General features: G+C 42.2%; 1 protein-coding gene across 3 annotated transcripts in view; it reads right to left on the bottom strand.

The window, feature by feature from the left end:
* Window positions 1–17,657, bottom strand: part of si:dkey-100n23.5 — a 293,233-nt gene that overhangs the window by 103,413 nt on the left and 172,163 nt on the right. For all 3 annotated transcript variants that reach the window (XM_068040644.1, XM_068040642.1, XM_068040643.1), the window contains 2 exons: window positions 10,302–10,340; window positions 590–668 (listed from right to left, as the gene is read on the bottom strand). In XM_068040644.1, the coding sequence (XP_067896745.1) occupies window positions 590–668; window positions 10,302–10,340 (118 nt within the window). The remainder of the gene's footprint in view (window positions 1–589; window positions 669–10,301; window positions 10,341–17,657) is intronic.

The raw sequence follows: 17,657 nt of genomic DNA, 5'->3' as shown, positions 1-17,657 counted from the left end.
TGACAGCTTCAGAAGTGTTAAAAACTGACCAATGAAAGCAGCATATTTAATAAAATAGAGGTTCACCTACACAACATAGTGACTGAACTTCAAAGCAATTCATTGTATATTTAGCTCTCTGGGGCATTAGTGGGAGAAGAGATAAGGCGCTATGTAAATGTAAATTAATTATTTCTTTGTTTCATCAGGACTAACCCATGCTCAGGTTTTAATCAAATATCTCCCAAGTCTATTATTAGATTTCTGCTCTATCCAATGGTTGCAGCACTAACACAATTTTACATGCTGCTTATAGAAAATGCAAATGAAGCTGATGCAATCCACAAATTATTCCAGAAAGCAGTAAGCAACAGAAACAAATAATTTCATATGATAACCATATTATTGACATAATGGGCAGCTGAAGAGTTAATTAACATGATAGATAGTAAAGATATCATTTAAAAAAGCACCGACGTGTAGAATGAGTACTGCACTTGCTCCATAAATAGAAGAAAATAAATTCAAACAGAAACCACCATACAAGTTCAGCATTGATTTTTTTGCACAAATTTATTTTATTGCAGGAGTTTCAAATCTGGATTCTTACCCTCTGTTTAGCCACATAAAAAATGTGAAGGTAGCAGGACATCATCAGAAAGATGAGGATAAACAATGGTATGTACCAACTGCAAAATATAAAATAAATGTGACTGTTTTAACATCTCTTTCAAGGTATACAGCATCATTTTTCTAATTGCAAGACCATTCAATTGCTCTTAAAACAAACTGGTCTTTGCAACAGCAACTAATCACTACACTGCTAGGGATGATCCATTTGTGTATTATCACTATGACTGCCCTCAATGCAGCCCAGCCTCTACCAGTCATGGATGAGCTGGACATACAGCCAACCAAATCGGAACTCAGTGATGCCATTGATTCCCTAGCCAGCGGAAAAGCCCCTGGGAAGGACAGCATTACCCCTGAAATAATCAAGAGTGCCAAGCCTGCTATACTCTCAGCACTACATGAACTGCTATGCCTGTGCTGGGACGAGGGAGCAGTACCCCAGGACATGCGCGATGCCAACATCATCACCCTCTATAAAAACAAAGGTGACCGCGGTGACTGCAACAACTACCGTGGAATCTCCCTGCTCAGCATAGTGGGGAAAGTCTTTGCTCGAGTCGCTCTGAACAGGCTCCAGAAGCTGGCCGAGCGCGTCTACCCTGAGGCACAGTGTGGCTTTCGTGCAGAGAGATCGACTATTGACATGCTGTTCTCCCTTCGTCAGATACAGGAGAAATGCCGTGAACAACAGATGCCCCTCTACATTGCTTTCATTGATCTCACTAAAACCTTTGACCTCGTCAGCAGACGTGGTCTCTTCAGACTACTAGAAAAGATCGGATGTCCACCAAAGCTACTAAGTATCATCACCTCATTCCATGACAATATGAAAGGCACAATTCAACATGGTGGCTCCTCATCAGAGCCCTTTCCTATCCTGAGTGGTGTGAAACAGGGCTGTGTTCTCGCACCCACACTTTTTGGGATTTTCTTCTCCCTGCTGCTTTCACATGCATTCAAATCCTCTGAAGAAGGAATTTTCCTCCACACAAGATCAGGGGGCAGGTTGTTCAACCTTGCCCGTCTAAGAGCGAAGTCCAAAGTACGGAAAGTCCTCATCAGAGAACTCCTCTTTGCTGACGATGCTGCTTTAACATCTCACACTGAAGAATGCCTGCAGAGTCTCATCGACAGGTTTGCGTCTGCCTGCAATGAATTTGGCCTAACCATCAGCCTCAAGAAAACGAACATCATGGGGCAGGATGTCAGAAATGCTCCATCCATCAATATTGGCGACCACGCTCTGGAAGTGGTTCAAGAGTTCACCTACCTCGGCTCAACTATCACCAGTAACCTGTCTCTAGATGCAGAAATCAACAAGCGCATGGGTAAGGCTTCCACTGCTATGTCCAGACTGGCCAAGAGAGTGTGGGAAAATGGCGCACTGACACGGAACACAAAAGTCCGAGTGTATCAGGCCTGTGTCCTCAGTACCTTGCTCTACGGCAGCGAGGCCTGGACAACGTATGCCAGCCAAGAGCGACGTCTCAATTCATTCCATCTTCGCTGCCTTCGGAGAATACTTGGCATCAGGTGGCAGGACTATATCTCCAACACAGAAGTCCTTGAAGCGGCCAACACCCCCAGCTTATACACACTACTGAGTCAGCGGCGCTTGAGATGGCTTGGCCATGTGAGCCGCATGGAAGATGGCAGGATCCCCAAAGACACATTGTACAGCGAGCTCGCCACTGGTATCAGACCCACCGGCCGTCCATGTCTCCGTTATAAAGACGTCTGCAAACGTGACATGAAATCGTGTGACATTGATCACAAGTCGTGGGAGTCAGTTGCCAGCATTCGCCAGAGCTGGCGGGCAGCCATAAAGACAGGGCTAAATTGTGGCGAGTCGAAGAGACTTAGTAGTTGGCAGGAAAAAAGACAGAGGCGCAAGGGGAGAGCCAACTGTGCAACAGCCCCAACAAACAAATTTCTCTGCAGCACCTGTGGAAGAGCCTGTCACTCCAGAATTGGCCTTTATAGCCACTCCAGGCGCTGCTTCACAAACCACTGACCACCTCCAGGCGCGTATCCATTGTCTCTCGAGATAAGGAGGCCCAAAAGAAAGAACTATGGTATCATGAGAATAAAATATTTAGGAAGCTGAAAAATGGAGAGCAGAGATTTCCTAATTGTGAGTATAGTAACATTCACAGACAATTGGTTCAATGTCCCTAGAGTTACAGAGGGGAAAAATTCAACCACGGTTTCCAAACCTGATTGCTATCCAGTGAAGTGTCTGTGTGGGACATTAGCAGAGGATTGGTCTCAGCTTTATTACAATAGTATGATCAAAATACAACTACTTAAACATGAACCTATTAACTAACCAATGTAATCATAGATTGTGACTTCTGAAGTCACAAAGAGGTAACTTACAAAACTGTACTGGCGAGAACTTGGCAGTCTATCATTAAAAGCTTCTACTGAAGTTTTTGGCAAGGGTTAAATACTACCCTGCATGTAAATCCCTTGAGAATTCCCCACCTCTACCAAATTGGTCACCATCAATGGAACACATGGAAATTTGTAGGAAATATGATCTACTGGTGGCCCAATTCCAGTGTTCTTTTAAAAAAAAGGACTTGTATTCTTATAGTAACAACTTACTTTACATAGCTCAGTAATGAAAAAATGTGCTTTACAGAGGTGAGAAACAATAAACTAGATAACAAGGAATGTAGAAACAGGCATCAAGTCATGGCTAGAGAGTTAGGAGTGGTGACCAAAAGATACTTTAAAAAGATGTTTTTCGAGAACACATTTAAAGGTGAAGAGAAAAATGAAGATGCAAGGGTGGGGGTTGGGTTTAAGAAGGGAGTACTGGCAGGCCCAAGGCAACTAAGTACTCTCCCATCAATGGCAGGGTGAGAGGGATGCATTAACGGCCAGAGTCAGAGGACTGAAGGTATGGGAGGAATGTAAGGATGGAGAAGGTTGTATGGTAGGGTGGGGCAAGTCCATGGAGGGGTTCAAGAAGAAGAATGAAGATACTAATTACAGTGCATTTGGGGACAGGAGTACATCAGCAGGAACAGGAGTGATAGGGAAGCAGGAGCTAGTGTGGGGTAGGGTAGAAACAGCTGAGATTTGCACATTGGCCTTTTTGAAGCATGGTAGATGGGAGGCAAACAAAGAGAATATTAGAAAAATCAAGTCTAGACATGACATACTAATGGACAGGGATTTCAGTAGGGGTGAGGTAGAGGTGGGGCAAGCAATATTGCAGAGGTGAAGTAAGCAGTTGTGATGATGGATAGAATGTACATTTTGAAGTTCAGCTCTGGGTTAAATGGCTTGCCAAGATTTTGCATGGATTGGTTCAGCCTGAGCAAGTAACGGGGGAAAGGGCTGCAGTCAGTGGGAAGGGAGCAATGTTAATTCTCATAAATGCTGGCTTTGATCTACCTAATATTCTGCTGGAGAAATTTTGACTCATTCATAACTTGATAACTTACAGGCAGTCTGACAGTACAGAAGCTATTGTGTGGTTAAGGAAGTGGTAGAGAGGTAAGATGTAATTGAGGGGCAGCATGTAGATGAGGAAGACAAGGAGGCCAAGGAAAGATCCTTCGGGACTGGAGGGGATTGTGTGGGGCAGGTACAGAAGCCATTGTGTTTAGACAGGTAGGATTGGTCCTCCCACAGAATGGCACTACTGACATGAGGCAATGCAGGAAGATGGTGATGTTGTCTATATCAAATGCTGCAGAAAGGTTGAAAAGGAGCATTAGGCATAATGCATTGTCGTGACAGTTACAGAAGTGTAATCTATGATCTTGTCCAAGAAGCTCTCATTCCTGTCAGCAGGGTAGAAGTCGAATGAAATGATTTGAACAAGCAGTTTTGGGAAAAATATGCATGGTGCTCGGAGGAGACAACACATTTGAATGACTTAAAAGGTTACAAATATAGAAGACCAATGGATCAAGAATGGATTCTTTGGCGGAGGCTGCAAATACAGCAGTTTTGAAAGGGGAAGGGACTCTGCATGAGTAAAAAGAGACAGTTACAATGTTGACAAGTATGAGCATAATGAGGGTTAGCTGAGTAGTTAGGAGTGGGAAGGAATCAAGAGACCAGTAGGTGGCCATCATGGAAGAGATGAAAATGGAGAGGGTAAGGATATAAGTTGGGAGTGCAACTGCAGAATGACTGAGGATCACTGTCCATATAGGTAGACGACTGGAGAAGTCAGGTGTAGTGAGGGTGAGTTGAAGGAGGCAGCAGCATGGCGGCGCAGTGGTTAGCACCGCAGCCTCACAGCTCCAAGGACCCGAGTTCAATTCTGGGTACTGCCTGTGCGGCGTTTGCAAGTTCTCCCTGTGACCGTGTGGGTTTTCGCCGGGTGCTCCGGTTTCCTCCCACAGCCAAAGACTTGCAGGTGATAGGTAAATTGGCCATTGTAAATTGCCCCTAGTGTAGGTAGGTGATAGGGAATATGGGATTACTGTAGGGTTAGTATAAATGGGTGGTTGTTGGTCGGCACAGACTCGGTGGGCCGAAGGGCCTGTTTCAGTGCTGTATCTCTAAATAAATAAATAAATTCAAATTGTTAGCAACAAAGAAATCCATGAACTCTTTAGACTTGTTACTGGAGGCGAAGACAGAGGGAGCAAGGCAAAAGGGAGTTGAGGGTGTGGTTTTGTTCGGAGAAAGGGGAAGTGGGCAATTCAGTCGCTGGCAGCAGTGAAATGGAAAGGTGACACTAATGGCATCTCGCAAAACTCCACATGGCACTTTAGTGCCACAAGAAATTTAATGATGTGAAAAGAATGGGCAAGTAAATGATAACATATGCTTCTGCCAGAACTCATCTAGGCACCATTACATGCATAATAGCTGTACATTAGCACAGAGTAACTGAAAGCTGTAAGTGAAACTTCACAGTTCTCACACAAACATTTGCACTGTTCCTCTACATAGGAACATGTCTGCAATTGGTCTCATTGCAATGCTCACAATTGAATAGAGAATGTTACTATTCATTGACCGAAACACCCATTTGATTTTGTCACCTCCCTATCAACATGCTTGGCACGGTCAATGCCGACTCCATTGTGCAACTGTGTTGCCTTGCAGAAGAATGGTGAAGAATGCAGACAATACAGAGGAACAGGAGTGCAGTCAGCCTTAGATTAGACCTTTGATCCACTATGACAAGGAAGCAATTGAGATCCTGGGGACATCCATGATGGAAAAGTGAGAGGACTCATGACAGCAGATTATTAGTCTTCCCTTCTGAATGATGAAACTTGATCATCAGAAAGCCAAATAACTAAGAAGCCTTTAGTGGAATTTTGAAAAGTAATCATCAAGTCAATATCTATATTTCTTTTGGGCATGTAGTACATTAATATCATTCTTATGTGGTAAGTTCAAAATGTCCCTCTACTTGTAAGAATAAGCAGATTTTGCAGAATTATGAAGATAATGTTCACAAACAAGCCAGTCCTGCAAACTCACAAACATCTATCAAGCCCTTAGCACCCTACTCAGACACATCTAAAGGTGCACACTGGCACAGATCAAAACACATGTAGGCCTATAGATAGTTCAAGTCAATTAATTTCACTAGGTGAATCACAGAGCACTGATGAGGGATGGTGATGGGACAGTGGCCGAGATGGAAGGTTCCAGTGACAGCCACCTATTCATGACAATGATTTCAATGCCCTGCTCTTAAAAAGGGGATGCCAGCTGAATATTACGAACATGTGAACATTCTATGGGCAGCTTCCAATAACGCGACAATTGTCAGGGCAGATGGGGATGTCCATTGCTGATGTTTGCACTAGTATTAAAGAGGGCTCCCAATTAATGCTGACCAACTTGCAAGTAGTAGCAGTCTAAAGTAGGCCTGTAATAATGCCACTGACAGAAAGGGTGCTGGAGCTAGCATGGGTTGCCGTCTGACATCCCCTGCCTCCACACTGCAACCTTGGGCAGCTCTGTGAAAAGTGTAACCTTTAGAATGTTTTAGGATACAGATCATCCACAATCTCACTGAACAGTGGAACAGGCTCCAAAAGGCATTTGATAAGGTGCCACATAAAAAGTTACTGCACAAGATAAGAGCTCATGGTAATGGGGTAATATATTAGCATGGATAGAGGACTGACTAACAGAAAACAGAGTCAGGATAAATGGGTCATTTTCAGGCTGGCAAACTGCAATTCGTGGGATACCACAGGGATCAGTGATGGGGCCTCAACTATTCACAATCTATATTAATGACTTGGATGAAGGGAATGAGTGTATTGCAGCTAGATTTACTGATGACACAAAGTTAGGTGGGAAAGCAAGTTGTGAGGAGTACACAGAGTTTGCAAAATGATATAGGTTAAGTGAGTGGGCAAAAATTTGGCAGATGGCGTATAATGTGGGAAGATGTGAGGTTATTCACTCTGGTAGGAATAGAAAAGCACAATATTATGTAAATGGAGAGATCTAGGTGCCCTCATACATGAAGCACAAAAGATTAGCATGCAGGTACAGCAAGTAATTAGGAAGGCAAATGGAATGTTAACTTTTTTTGCAAGGGGGATGGAGTATAAAAGGAAGGAAGTCTTGCTACAGATGTACAGGGCATTTTTGAGATCACACCTAGAGTACTGCACACAATTTTGGACTCCTTATTTAAGGAGGGATATTCTTGCATTGGAGGCAGTTCAGAGAGGGTTCACTTCGTTGATTCCTGGGATGAAGGGGTTGTTGTCTGAGGAAAGGTTGAGCAGTTTGGGCTTATACTCATTGGAGTTTAGAAGAATGAGAGATAATCCTATTGAAACATACAAGATTCTGAGGGGACCTGACAGCTGCTGATAGATGCTGAGAGGATGTTTCTCCTCATGGGGGAATCTAGAACTCGGATGCATAGTTTCAGAATACGGGGTCACCTATTTAAGACGGAGATGATGAATTTCTTCTCACGGAGTATTGTGAATCTTTGGAATTTTCTACCCCAGAGAGCTGTGGAGGCTGAGTCATTTTGAATCTCTTCAAGGCTGAGATAGACAGTTTCTTGAACCATAGGAGAGTCAAGAGTTATGGGGTACAGGCAGGAAAGTGGAGTTGAGGCCAAGACCACATCAGCCATGATTTTATTGAAAGGCGCAGCAGGCTTGAGGGGCCATATGGCCTACTCCTGCTCTGATTTCTTATATTCTTATGCTCAGAAGACGTTTTGATGGAATAGAGATTGTATTAAACCACAGCTTGACTGACACTTATCAGACCGATGAGAGCCAATCAGAAGTCCAGTGATTCATTGCATGCAGAGCAGGCAACCAGCTGGCCCCAGATAATGTAGCTGTCTCAGGTTAGTGGGTCACTTCTAAGCATCTACAAATCCAGAGTTTTCATAAAATTGTGATCCTCTCAGAGAGTCAAACAACAACTGTGGAAGAGTCGTCAGCATACGATCCTTCAGGTGAGAATCTTGTCACAAGCACTCTGAAAATCCACTTCTGCAGCAGCAACTAGCCAGTTCTGTCCCTCCTGACATTAGGAGGACACCAAGAAGGATCGTGAAATTAGGAGCTCAAAATAGGAACTAGCAAGAAGCACTGCGCTGATAATTAGTAGTACAATGGTGATAGTGTAACGACTGACTTCTCTGAAATAGTAAATAATGCAGTACCTTTAGACATTGAAGTCATTACAAATAATAGCTGTTTGAATAGCAACTTCTATGTGGAATGATACAGCAGTGGATCATATATTTGATTGTCTTGCAGGCTTACGGATGTAGTCAATTTCATAGTTAAGAGAGAATCTTTTCCACAGCCATGCAATGCTTGATGCCTAACTGAAATGATGTCCTCAATCTGATTATTTCAGATGCACCTGGCAGGTGGAGATGGTGCTCATCTCCCTGAAAATTATGAAACATTCATACACAGCCTGTATGCTGTCATCTAGCATTTCTTCTTGGGGCTCCTAAATGTATAGTCTGCTTACCAGAGCTATGTTATGGAACATACAGTGCACCACAAATTATGCTGGAGCCCCCTGAAGGGGAATACTATAATAACAGCTCCAAGCACCTAAAACATGATTTGAGAATCCAACGGAGGGCTCAAATCTGACAAAGAGTGAGCCTCACTGTACCCCTCTTCAACACTGCCAAGACTGCAGAAGGTGTCTCTCACCCGCAACCACCAGCTAGATGTACAGGCAGGATCCTTATATTTGACTGGCATGTTAGATGTCCTTGAGACAGGTATGAAATACATGCCAAGCACCCTGCCTATCTCTAATGGCTTCCTTCCAGAACCTCCACCATTGCTCATCCATCAAGCTTTTAGAACTTTTTTATAAACAGACATACAGGGCAAAAATGCTTCTTGTGCAATTGCACCCATGCCTACCTCCTCCAATCTGTTCTTCCTTGTTATCCATGGAAGCTGGGAATAATGAGATTCTCAAGGCAAAGTCACAGCTGCCTGTTTCTCAAATAGTTTTGTTGGATTGGGGAAGGGAGAAGAAAGCAGTTGGGGGGAGAAATCAGGAGAAATGACCACCAATCCTTAACTCTTGTTATTGTAATATAAGATCCTGGAGGTAATAGAGGTGGCCTCAAGAATACTGAAATTAAGACTAGGTAGCAACAAGAGAATACTGCATCATATTTTCAGATCTTAATATAAATATCCATCATTCACTGCATCCAGGCAATGATGAAGGCCTGTTTTTAACAAGGAAAACACTTTATCTGGTGCCTACACATGGAGGCAGGGGATGGCAAACAGGGAGTCCTAAAAATATCAGCATTAGACACTCACAGGCCTCTGGTCAGGAAAACTGAAGATGTCAGTAACAGACACATGAAAACAAAACAGAAAAAAAATCAATGCCAAATTGCAGAGATGAAGCTGCAAAGCTGAAATTGTCCTCACGTGCTGAGAATTGTGTGAGAAGCAAAAAAAAAAAATCCACTGCTAGCAGGTGAACTTGGGCCTACCTGCACATAGATTGCTCAGCATAACAGGACAACATGAGAAAACCAGCGTGAATTTTGGAAAATATTCGTGCTCACAGCTGTTTTGAATGGGAACGGAGGATTTCAACAAAGGTCTCACAAAGAGGAACAAAAATCCCAGGAATTTATGGAATGGTGTAAAAACTGGCTTAAATCACTTTCCTTGGACTTTTGCCATGCAAAACAGCTTTACACAGATACGCATTGTCATGGTGCAAGTTTTTAGTAAATTCAAAGCCATTGCATTTATAGCACCACATACTGATGAAATGTCTTTGGAATTTTGAGAACCATTGTTATTAATATTATAATACATTAATATGCTTCTTGCACAGCTTGAGGCTTGCTCAAAAACATTCTGAAGGGAGACCAACCGAATAGAGAACATACATCGCTTACATGTCAGGATTTAAGAGATGTGGTCACTTAAAGGTAATTATTTCACTAAACCCAAATATCAAAGTATGACAACTTCCAAATAAAATAAACAATGAAGTATGACAGTGTAATTGTAAAAATAGAAATATCACTTAAGGATGCGATATTTGATATCAATAGGAGTCTGAAAACACTAAGCTGGTTCTCCAAACATAGAGTTAAGGTGAACTAGTTTTATTAGACTTTTTCCTTCTACATTTAAGGACAAAAGAGAATGTTGATGACCTGAAGTGCACTGTGAGCTCAGAGTTAAATCAGCCATACTTACATGCCAAATCTCCAGGCGACGTGATCATCTGTAATCCAGCTGGAAAAGAAAGAAACATTCTTTAAATAGGAAAGGGAAATAAAGAGCAGCTGAGACCATTACAATCAATATGAAGTACCTTAAACAATAAATATCAATTTACAATGAACAGAAATCTGCTAAATTACCAGCAGCAGCAGATGTGGTATCAGACATAAACAAAAATTAAAGAGGATTCTGAGATCATGTTTTGTGGCAATTAATTGATAAAAACAAATGATAATATATGGTTGCTTTGCAAAAAGCAGTAAGAAGCATTGTTAATAAAAAACAAAATGCCCACGTATACATATCATTGAATTGCATCATAACAATCTATTTTCAGTTGTCAAATTGCTAGTGAATTACAAAATTAGTGAGTTTGCCTCATAACTTGCTAATTAAGGAATACCACTCCTCTATGTGACCGCTTTATCATTCGGTGAGATCATAAGACATCATGTTGTTCCATTCTTGATTGATGTCTCTTCTTTGCAGTGAATCAGTAGGAAACCATTTGACCTCATGTGGCTTTGTCTCAACAAATCATGCTTCAGAAACTAGCCCAAGGCCTTCAATCCCTGGTGGATTTAGAATGCTAAACAAATGGGTACAAACTGTTTATATTATCCATGTGGATTGCAGATGAGTACCTATCTCAACTTGGTATACTGTTTTTGGATGAAATAACTTTTGCTAAAAGCTCTTGTTCAAAATAGGAAGTGTGATTTTGAAAGATTCTCTAAAAGGAGTTCTAAATATTTAGTTCAAGCCATGCTGAAGCTTTGTGTTCAGTATTTTTGCTCCAGTAATATCAGTTACAAAGGCATGTACTTTAACATTTCACTTAAAAAAAATTAAACAACTTTATGGGGGAGAAATTCATTCGCATAGAAGCACTACACAGACTTGCGTTGATTCCCTGGGGACAGGCAGCGCCATGGGCCACTACCTGCATAGCATTCTCCATTGACCAAACACGTACGGACTGCACAAGTAGCAACCCACGGTGCTGTCTGCCCCTGTGAATTGACAAAAGTCTGCATAGCGGAACTACGTGAACAAATTATATCTTTAATCTATATCTTTACTGTAAAGAATGTGCCAAGGCACCTCATAGATGGGAAAACGGACACCTGACCAAGAAGTGCGAGATTAGGAGTGGCCAAAATCTTATTTGGAAATAGAAGGTTTTTAAAGAAGGGGAGAGACAAAGAAACAAAGGATTAATGAATAAACAAACTTGCATTTTTAAGGTGCTTTTCATGTCCTTGGGATCTCCCAAAGTGCCTCACATCCAATGAATTACTTTTGAAATGTGGCTATTCTTTTGTAGCAAACATAGCAGCCAATTTGCATGTAGCAAAATCCACAAACAGCTATGAGATAAATGACTGGACAATTCATTTTAGTGATGTTAGTTGAGGGGTAAAAGTTGGCCAGGTGAATTCCCCTGCTCTTTTTAAATGTAGTACCATAGAATCTTTTAAATCTACTCAAGAAGGCAGATCTGGTCTCGGTTTAACATCTCATGTGAAAGGCAGCACCTCTGACAGTACAGCACTGAGTGCTGTACAAAATAAAGGAACAGAGAGGGGTTGGTCTAGACCCAGGCAGCTGAAGCTTCTGCCAGCAATGGTGGGATGAAAGGAGGAGGAACTTAAAGACAAGGAGAATTTTAAAACTTAATGCATTGGCAAATAGGAGCTGATGTAAGTCAGCAAGGGCAGAGGTAATTGGCAAGCAGGACTTGTGTAGGACAGGATGCATGTGGCATTATTTTGTACAATGTAGCATTTATGGAATGTAGAGAAAGGGAGACCAGCAAGGAGAGCTTTGAAGTGTTGCATTTAAGAGGCGATAAAAGCACATATGAGGATTTCAGCAATGAAGAGGTTAAGGTTGGGTCAGATATGCACCATGTTGTTGAGGTAGAGATAAATAGTCTTTCTGTTGGAGAGTCCAATGTGTCTAAAATTAAACTCAGATTCAACCAGGACACCAAGGCTGTAAATAGCCTGATTCAGGCTGAGACAATGGCCAGGGAGGAGAAACAAATTGGAGGCAAGAGCGTGGAGTTTGTAGCAAGGGCTGAAGACAATAGCTTCAGTTTTCCTGATGTTGAGCTGAAGTGTGCTGCAACTCATCAATGTTAGACAAGAGCCCTGATTTTAACCCAGTGCAGGAATTGGGCATGCTTGGGAAGAGGAGAGGGGGACAGGCCCCCACCATGTTTCCAGCATGAGGACTGAGCAATTTTAACTTGCAGGCGTCATTTTACTGAGGTTGACAGGCTGCTCGCCTGATTATATTGCAAATCAAGAAACTTGCCCATATGACATGTACAACTTCTAGCATGACTCCTGAGGCCTACTTAAAGCAGGGATGTACTGCTTAAAGCAAGGTTGCATCCCATCCCTGAAATACTCATACAACTGTAGAAGACTTTTTGAGGATACAGATGAATCAAAGCAGCAGAGATAAGAACTTCCTGGGCCCAGCCATGAGAGGAAAACTACTGGCCTCAAGCAAGCACGTATTGGAAGGTGTTCCAAGACGTTTCCAGCTGAACATTGATGGAATGATCTCTTTTCTATGCAGTCCAGTCAAGGAAGAGATAGCTCAGGTAAAGAATAAACATTGTCCCATGAGGAGGAAAGGAAGGGCATCTAAAGCTAGAGATTCCTGGATGACTGAAGAAATTGTGATTAAAATGAATCAGAAAAAGTTTTCCGATAAATGAAGACAGGTTTTTGGAGACCTGCGCAGCCTCCTGCACAGGACTTGCTGTCATCTGATCCAGGGGGACATACCATGCCAGTGGCCTTCAAAGTCAGTCTGCTTATGGGGGATATCAGCCACATGTCACAATGTGCAGTACACAGATGCATTAAGCAGGTTGCCAAACGTCTGTTCACCTCAGTAGTCAACAGGAGAACACTTGGGGCTTTTCAGCTGTGATAGGTTCCCCCACATGCAGGATGAACTATAAAATCTTACAGCATAGAAGGAGGCTATTCACCCCATCATGCCTGTGCCGGTTCTTTGAAAGAGCTATCAAATTAGTCCTATTCCCCAACTTTTTCCCCATGGCACTGGAAATGTTTCCTTATTAAGTATGCATGCAATTCCCTTTTGAAAGTTACTACTGAATCTGCTTCCACCACCCTTTCAGGCAGCGCATTCCAGATCATAACTTGCTGCATAAAAAAAATTCTCATCTCCCCTTTGTTTCTTTTGCTATTTATCTCAAATCTGTAACCTCTGGTTACCGATCCACCCACCAATGTAACTTTCACTTTATTTATTCTATCAAAGCCCCTTATAATTTTGAACATTCTATTAAATGTTCCCTTAACTGTCTCCACATGAAGGAGAACAATTCAGCTTCTCTAGTTGCTCCACACAGTTGAAGCCCCTCAGTCTGGTATCATTCTGGTAAATGTTCTCTCCATCCTGGCCAAGGCCCACACAACCTTCCTAAAATGTAATGCCCAGAATGGGTCACAACACTTTAGCTGAGGCTAAACCATTTCGACTTAGCACAACTTCTTTGCTTTTGTACTCTATTCCTGTACTTATATAGCCAAGGATATCCCATATGCTTTTTAGCAGCTCTATGAATATTTCCTGTCAGATTCAGAGAGTTGTGCATGTGAATCCCCAGGTCTGTACACCCTTTAAAATTGTGCCATTTAATTTATGTTGCCTCTCCCCGTTTGCCCTCCCAAAATACCTCCCTTCACACTTATCTACATTAAATTTCACCAGTCTGTCCATGTCATCCAGAAGTCTGCTTCACAGGTTATGTTGCAGGAGGCTGCAGAGATCTGCAATAGCCTGTCTGGAGAAGTGCAGCCTCCTGCTGCACTGATATGTCCAAGGAGGTGACTTTTGATCCATAAACCCTGTGTGCTGGGTATGCGAGATGCCCCATCCCCTGCTGTCTTCTGGGAGGCTCAGTGCAACTGCTGGTGATTGCTGAAGTGGCTGCTACTCCTCTATATTAAATTTTTTTTAAAAATTCATTCTTGGAATGTGAGCATTGTTGGCAAGGCCAGCATTTATTACCTATTACCTACCCATAATTGCCCTTATACAGGTGATGGTGAGCTTTCTTCTTGAACCACTGCAGTCCATGTGGTGATGTTTTGGGAGGGGGGGGGGGCAGTAGGGTGAGTTCCAGGATTTTGACACAGCGACAGTGAAGGAACGGTGATATAGTTCCAAGATGGTGCGTGACTTGGAGGAGAACTTGAAGGTGGTGATGTTCCCATGCGTCTGCTGCCCTTATTCTTTTAGATGGTAAAAGTCGCGGGTTTGGAAGGTGCTGTCAAAGGAGACTTGGTGAGTTGCTGCAGTGCATCTTGCAGATGGTACACACTGCTGACAATGTGCGTCAGTGGTGGATGGAGCGAATGTTTAAGGTGATGGATGGGGTGCTGATCAAGTGGCACCAATGACGACAGAAATCTTACTATGGATCGTAAGGCAAAAAAAGAGTTACTGTAGCAATCCGGAAGCTGGAAATTCTCCTAGCAAATCAGACTGCGAGAAGATTCTCTGATCCAGTGAACAGCAGCTGTGAGCTCCTTTTTATACATCTTCAGTAGCTGTCGCTCACCAATTCTGGGTGTGGGACTAGACAGGGCTTTTGCAATTTTCAGTTAAAATCTTGTCAAGATCCCAATGATATCATCAGAGCATGACATTTCAATGTTAATGAAATCCCAACCTGCCTCGGAGGCGCCTGTCCCAAATATGAAAAATCAGTTAAGATGGTGACAGGCAAGAACAGTATGGCAAGCACTCAGGTGCAACGTTAGTATCATCACCACCCACCCATCGCACCCCCCCCCCCACCCCACCACGCACACGCTGTTCCCATCTGCTGTGAAGGAATCCGTATACAATAAGGGGTTATAAGGTTACATTTTATTTTCCCATGAATTAGAGATTAAAAAATAAAAAGCAGAGCTTCATCTGCCTGGAAGGGGAGAAGGGGCTCATAAACATGCCAGGACATGTTCAAGAACACCGACATCCTGTCGCATGTTAATTTTACCCCCTAACACAAAGGCAGTTTCTGAAACACAGGAACTCATTCCTGAAAAACATGAAAATATTCACTTCAGCAAAGCACTGATAATACAAATATTATAAATAATCATTGTAACTTACCACACCATTATTTTCTACACCTAAATCACCTGTCAACTGAATCTAGGAAACTGAGTTATAATCTTAAAACATTATTGTGTAGCTAGGAAATGTACCATCATGTGCAACCTTCAGCATCCTGCTAACCCTAAGGATGTTGACCACCATGCGTGCTCACAGCTTTCTGCTGGCTCAGCTTTTCTTTAGAAATTAAACGATGTGGATTTCAACTAGAAATTGACAGATATGCAGCCTTATTTGGGAAATAGAAGGGGACGAACCTACTTGCAAAAGAGGTAACGCCCCCACACGTTAAAAAAAACTAGTTTTGCAGCTATATAAATACTGGAATCACACAGTGGATCTTTAGAATTCATTCCAGCTTTTCTCACAGGAAAGGTACAGCTGCTGTGGTGCAGCACTGATAGTTCTCCCCTTACTTGGGATAGAGGCATCTTGCTAAACACTGCACCTTCCTACTTGGGGATTTAAGGTAAATGTTGCTTTAAATAGCGATGCTTTTCTTAAATATTTTATTGTAACAATATTTAGACTTAAAACTTGGACTTTCTACTAGGAATAAGATTATACTTTCTTTTCCTTGAACTATTAACTTTGCAATTGTTTTACCCAGCAAGTGTGAATTTCATGTTCGGTTTTTTAATTAACTTTTATATAATTAAAAAATTATATTGTCTCATATTGTCTTCTGTCTCTCAAACTCAAGAACCCATCTTCATACACTGTTCTGTGGGGAGATACATTATTGAGGAGAGATGACCAGACCCTTATAATATCGGGTTGTTATAATCTGGCTAAAACTTGTTAAAAAGGCTACTTGGAAGACAGTAATATCCTCAGCTGGTTACTTTCCTTTAGGGAGAGTTAGATCAGTTCTTCAGACCCGTTCACGTGTCTGTGAGATCTGTCTTTCTCGACCTTAAGTGAGAGTGCTCATCTGAGGAGTACGCCTGATCTGGGATGGTCCCAAAAAGTGGTTACGATTATAATCCAAGTCACAGCTTGGGTTAAAATTGCATCTAAACAGTCCAACAACACAGAGACAGTAAAGGGATCAAGGGAAGCAGCAGAAAGCTAAATGTCATCGGAGGCTGAGCCACATGTACCAAGTGTAGTATGTGGATGAAGAGGATCTGAGTACCAGAGATAGTTCCTTGGGGCCTCTAGGGCAGGGTGGTTAGAGAAGCCCTTGAAGATGCAATGACTGTGTTCGGATAGGGAGCAATAGGACTGTGCAAAGGCACTTCCAAAAAGTTGGATGATGAAGGAAAGGCATTAGAAGAGCGATAAAGCCTTCAGGGCCGGATTTTATGATTAGTGAATATTGTGATAAAGAAGCAGTGATATACAGGTACTATGTTGTCAATTTTAACCAAACTCACCTGGAAACTGACAGAATTGTGTACAACGCTGCGTTCATATCCCTCTTGATTTGACTCTCCATTGGAGTCAATGGAGAATAACACTGGGCGGAGTATAAATACAGCGTTCCACCCGATCCCAGCCGATTCCCGCCTGGCGACTTAGGTTAAAATCATGCTCTGAGAGTTTGTATTTCCACCTATTCATAGTCAATGGTCAGGAAATCCAGCTATATTTTGTCTGTGTGAAGTTGGTGTATTTTATCTTCCAATAATGGATACTGAAGTTTACAAATTAGGTCCATGTTTAACATGTGCTGCTTCATAGTGTCCTGACTGAAGACACAAAATGAAGAAAAGGGCCATTTATACTGTTAAACATTCAAATATGGCCAGGAGTTTGTAATTTTCTTTTGCTGTTGTGCATCAAGATGCAGCATGTAATTTATGCCAATTAATTTGCTGCAATGATCCCAGCTCAGTACAAATGGTCTAGCTCCAGATGGCGATTTTAAACCAGTCGCAAAGCAAATTGATTTAAATCAAGCCCATGCCAGTGGCTCAATTCAAATCCCAACTGGGTTTCAGTCTTGCAGTACAGCAAACAGTGCTTGTTTCAGACTGCAATTTGATACCACCTGACACAAGCAGAATATTGTGTCAGGGAGGTGTTAGGCAAAAGAGAAGGGAGCTCAAGTTTACCTCAGATCAATAAATCAAAACAATGCTCATCTTGTGTCACTGCTGTATTTTAAAAAGCTGATTTTTTTCCAGACTGGATTTGAAAGAATTGTAT

Source organism: Heterodontus francisci, chromosome 10 (genome assembly GCF_036365525.1).
Source record: "Heterodontus francisci isolate sHetFra1 chromosome 10, sHetFra1.hap1, whole genome shotgun sequence".
NCBI classification, from domain to species: domain Eukaryota; kingdom Metazoa; phylum Chordata; class Chondrichthyes; order Heterodontiformes; family Heterodontidae; genus Heterodontus; species Heterodontus francisci.
Note: the sequence above shows the minus strand (reverse complement) of the source record. Positions and strands in the feature narration are given on the sequence as shown.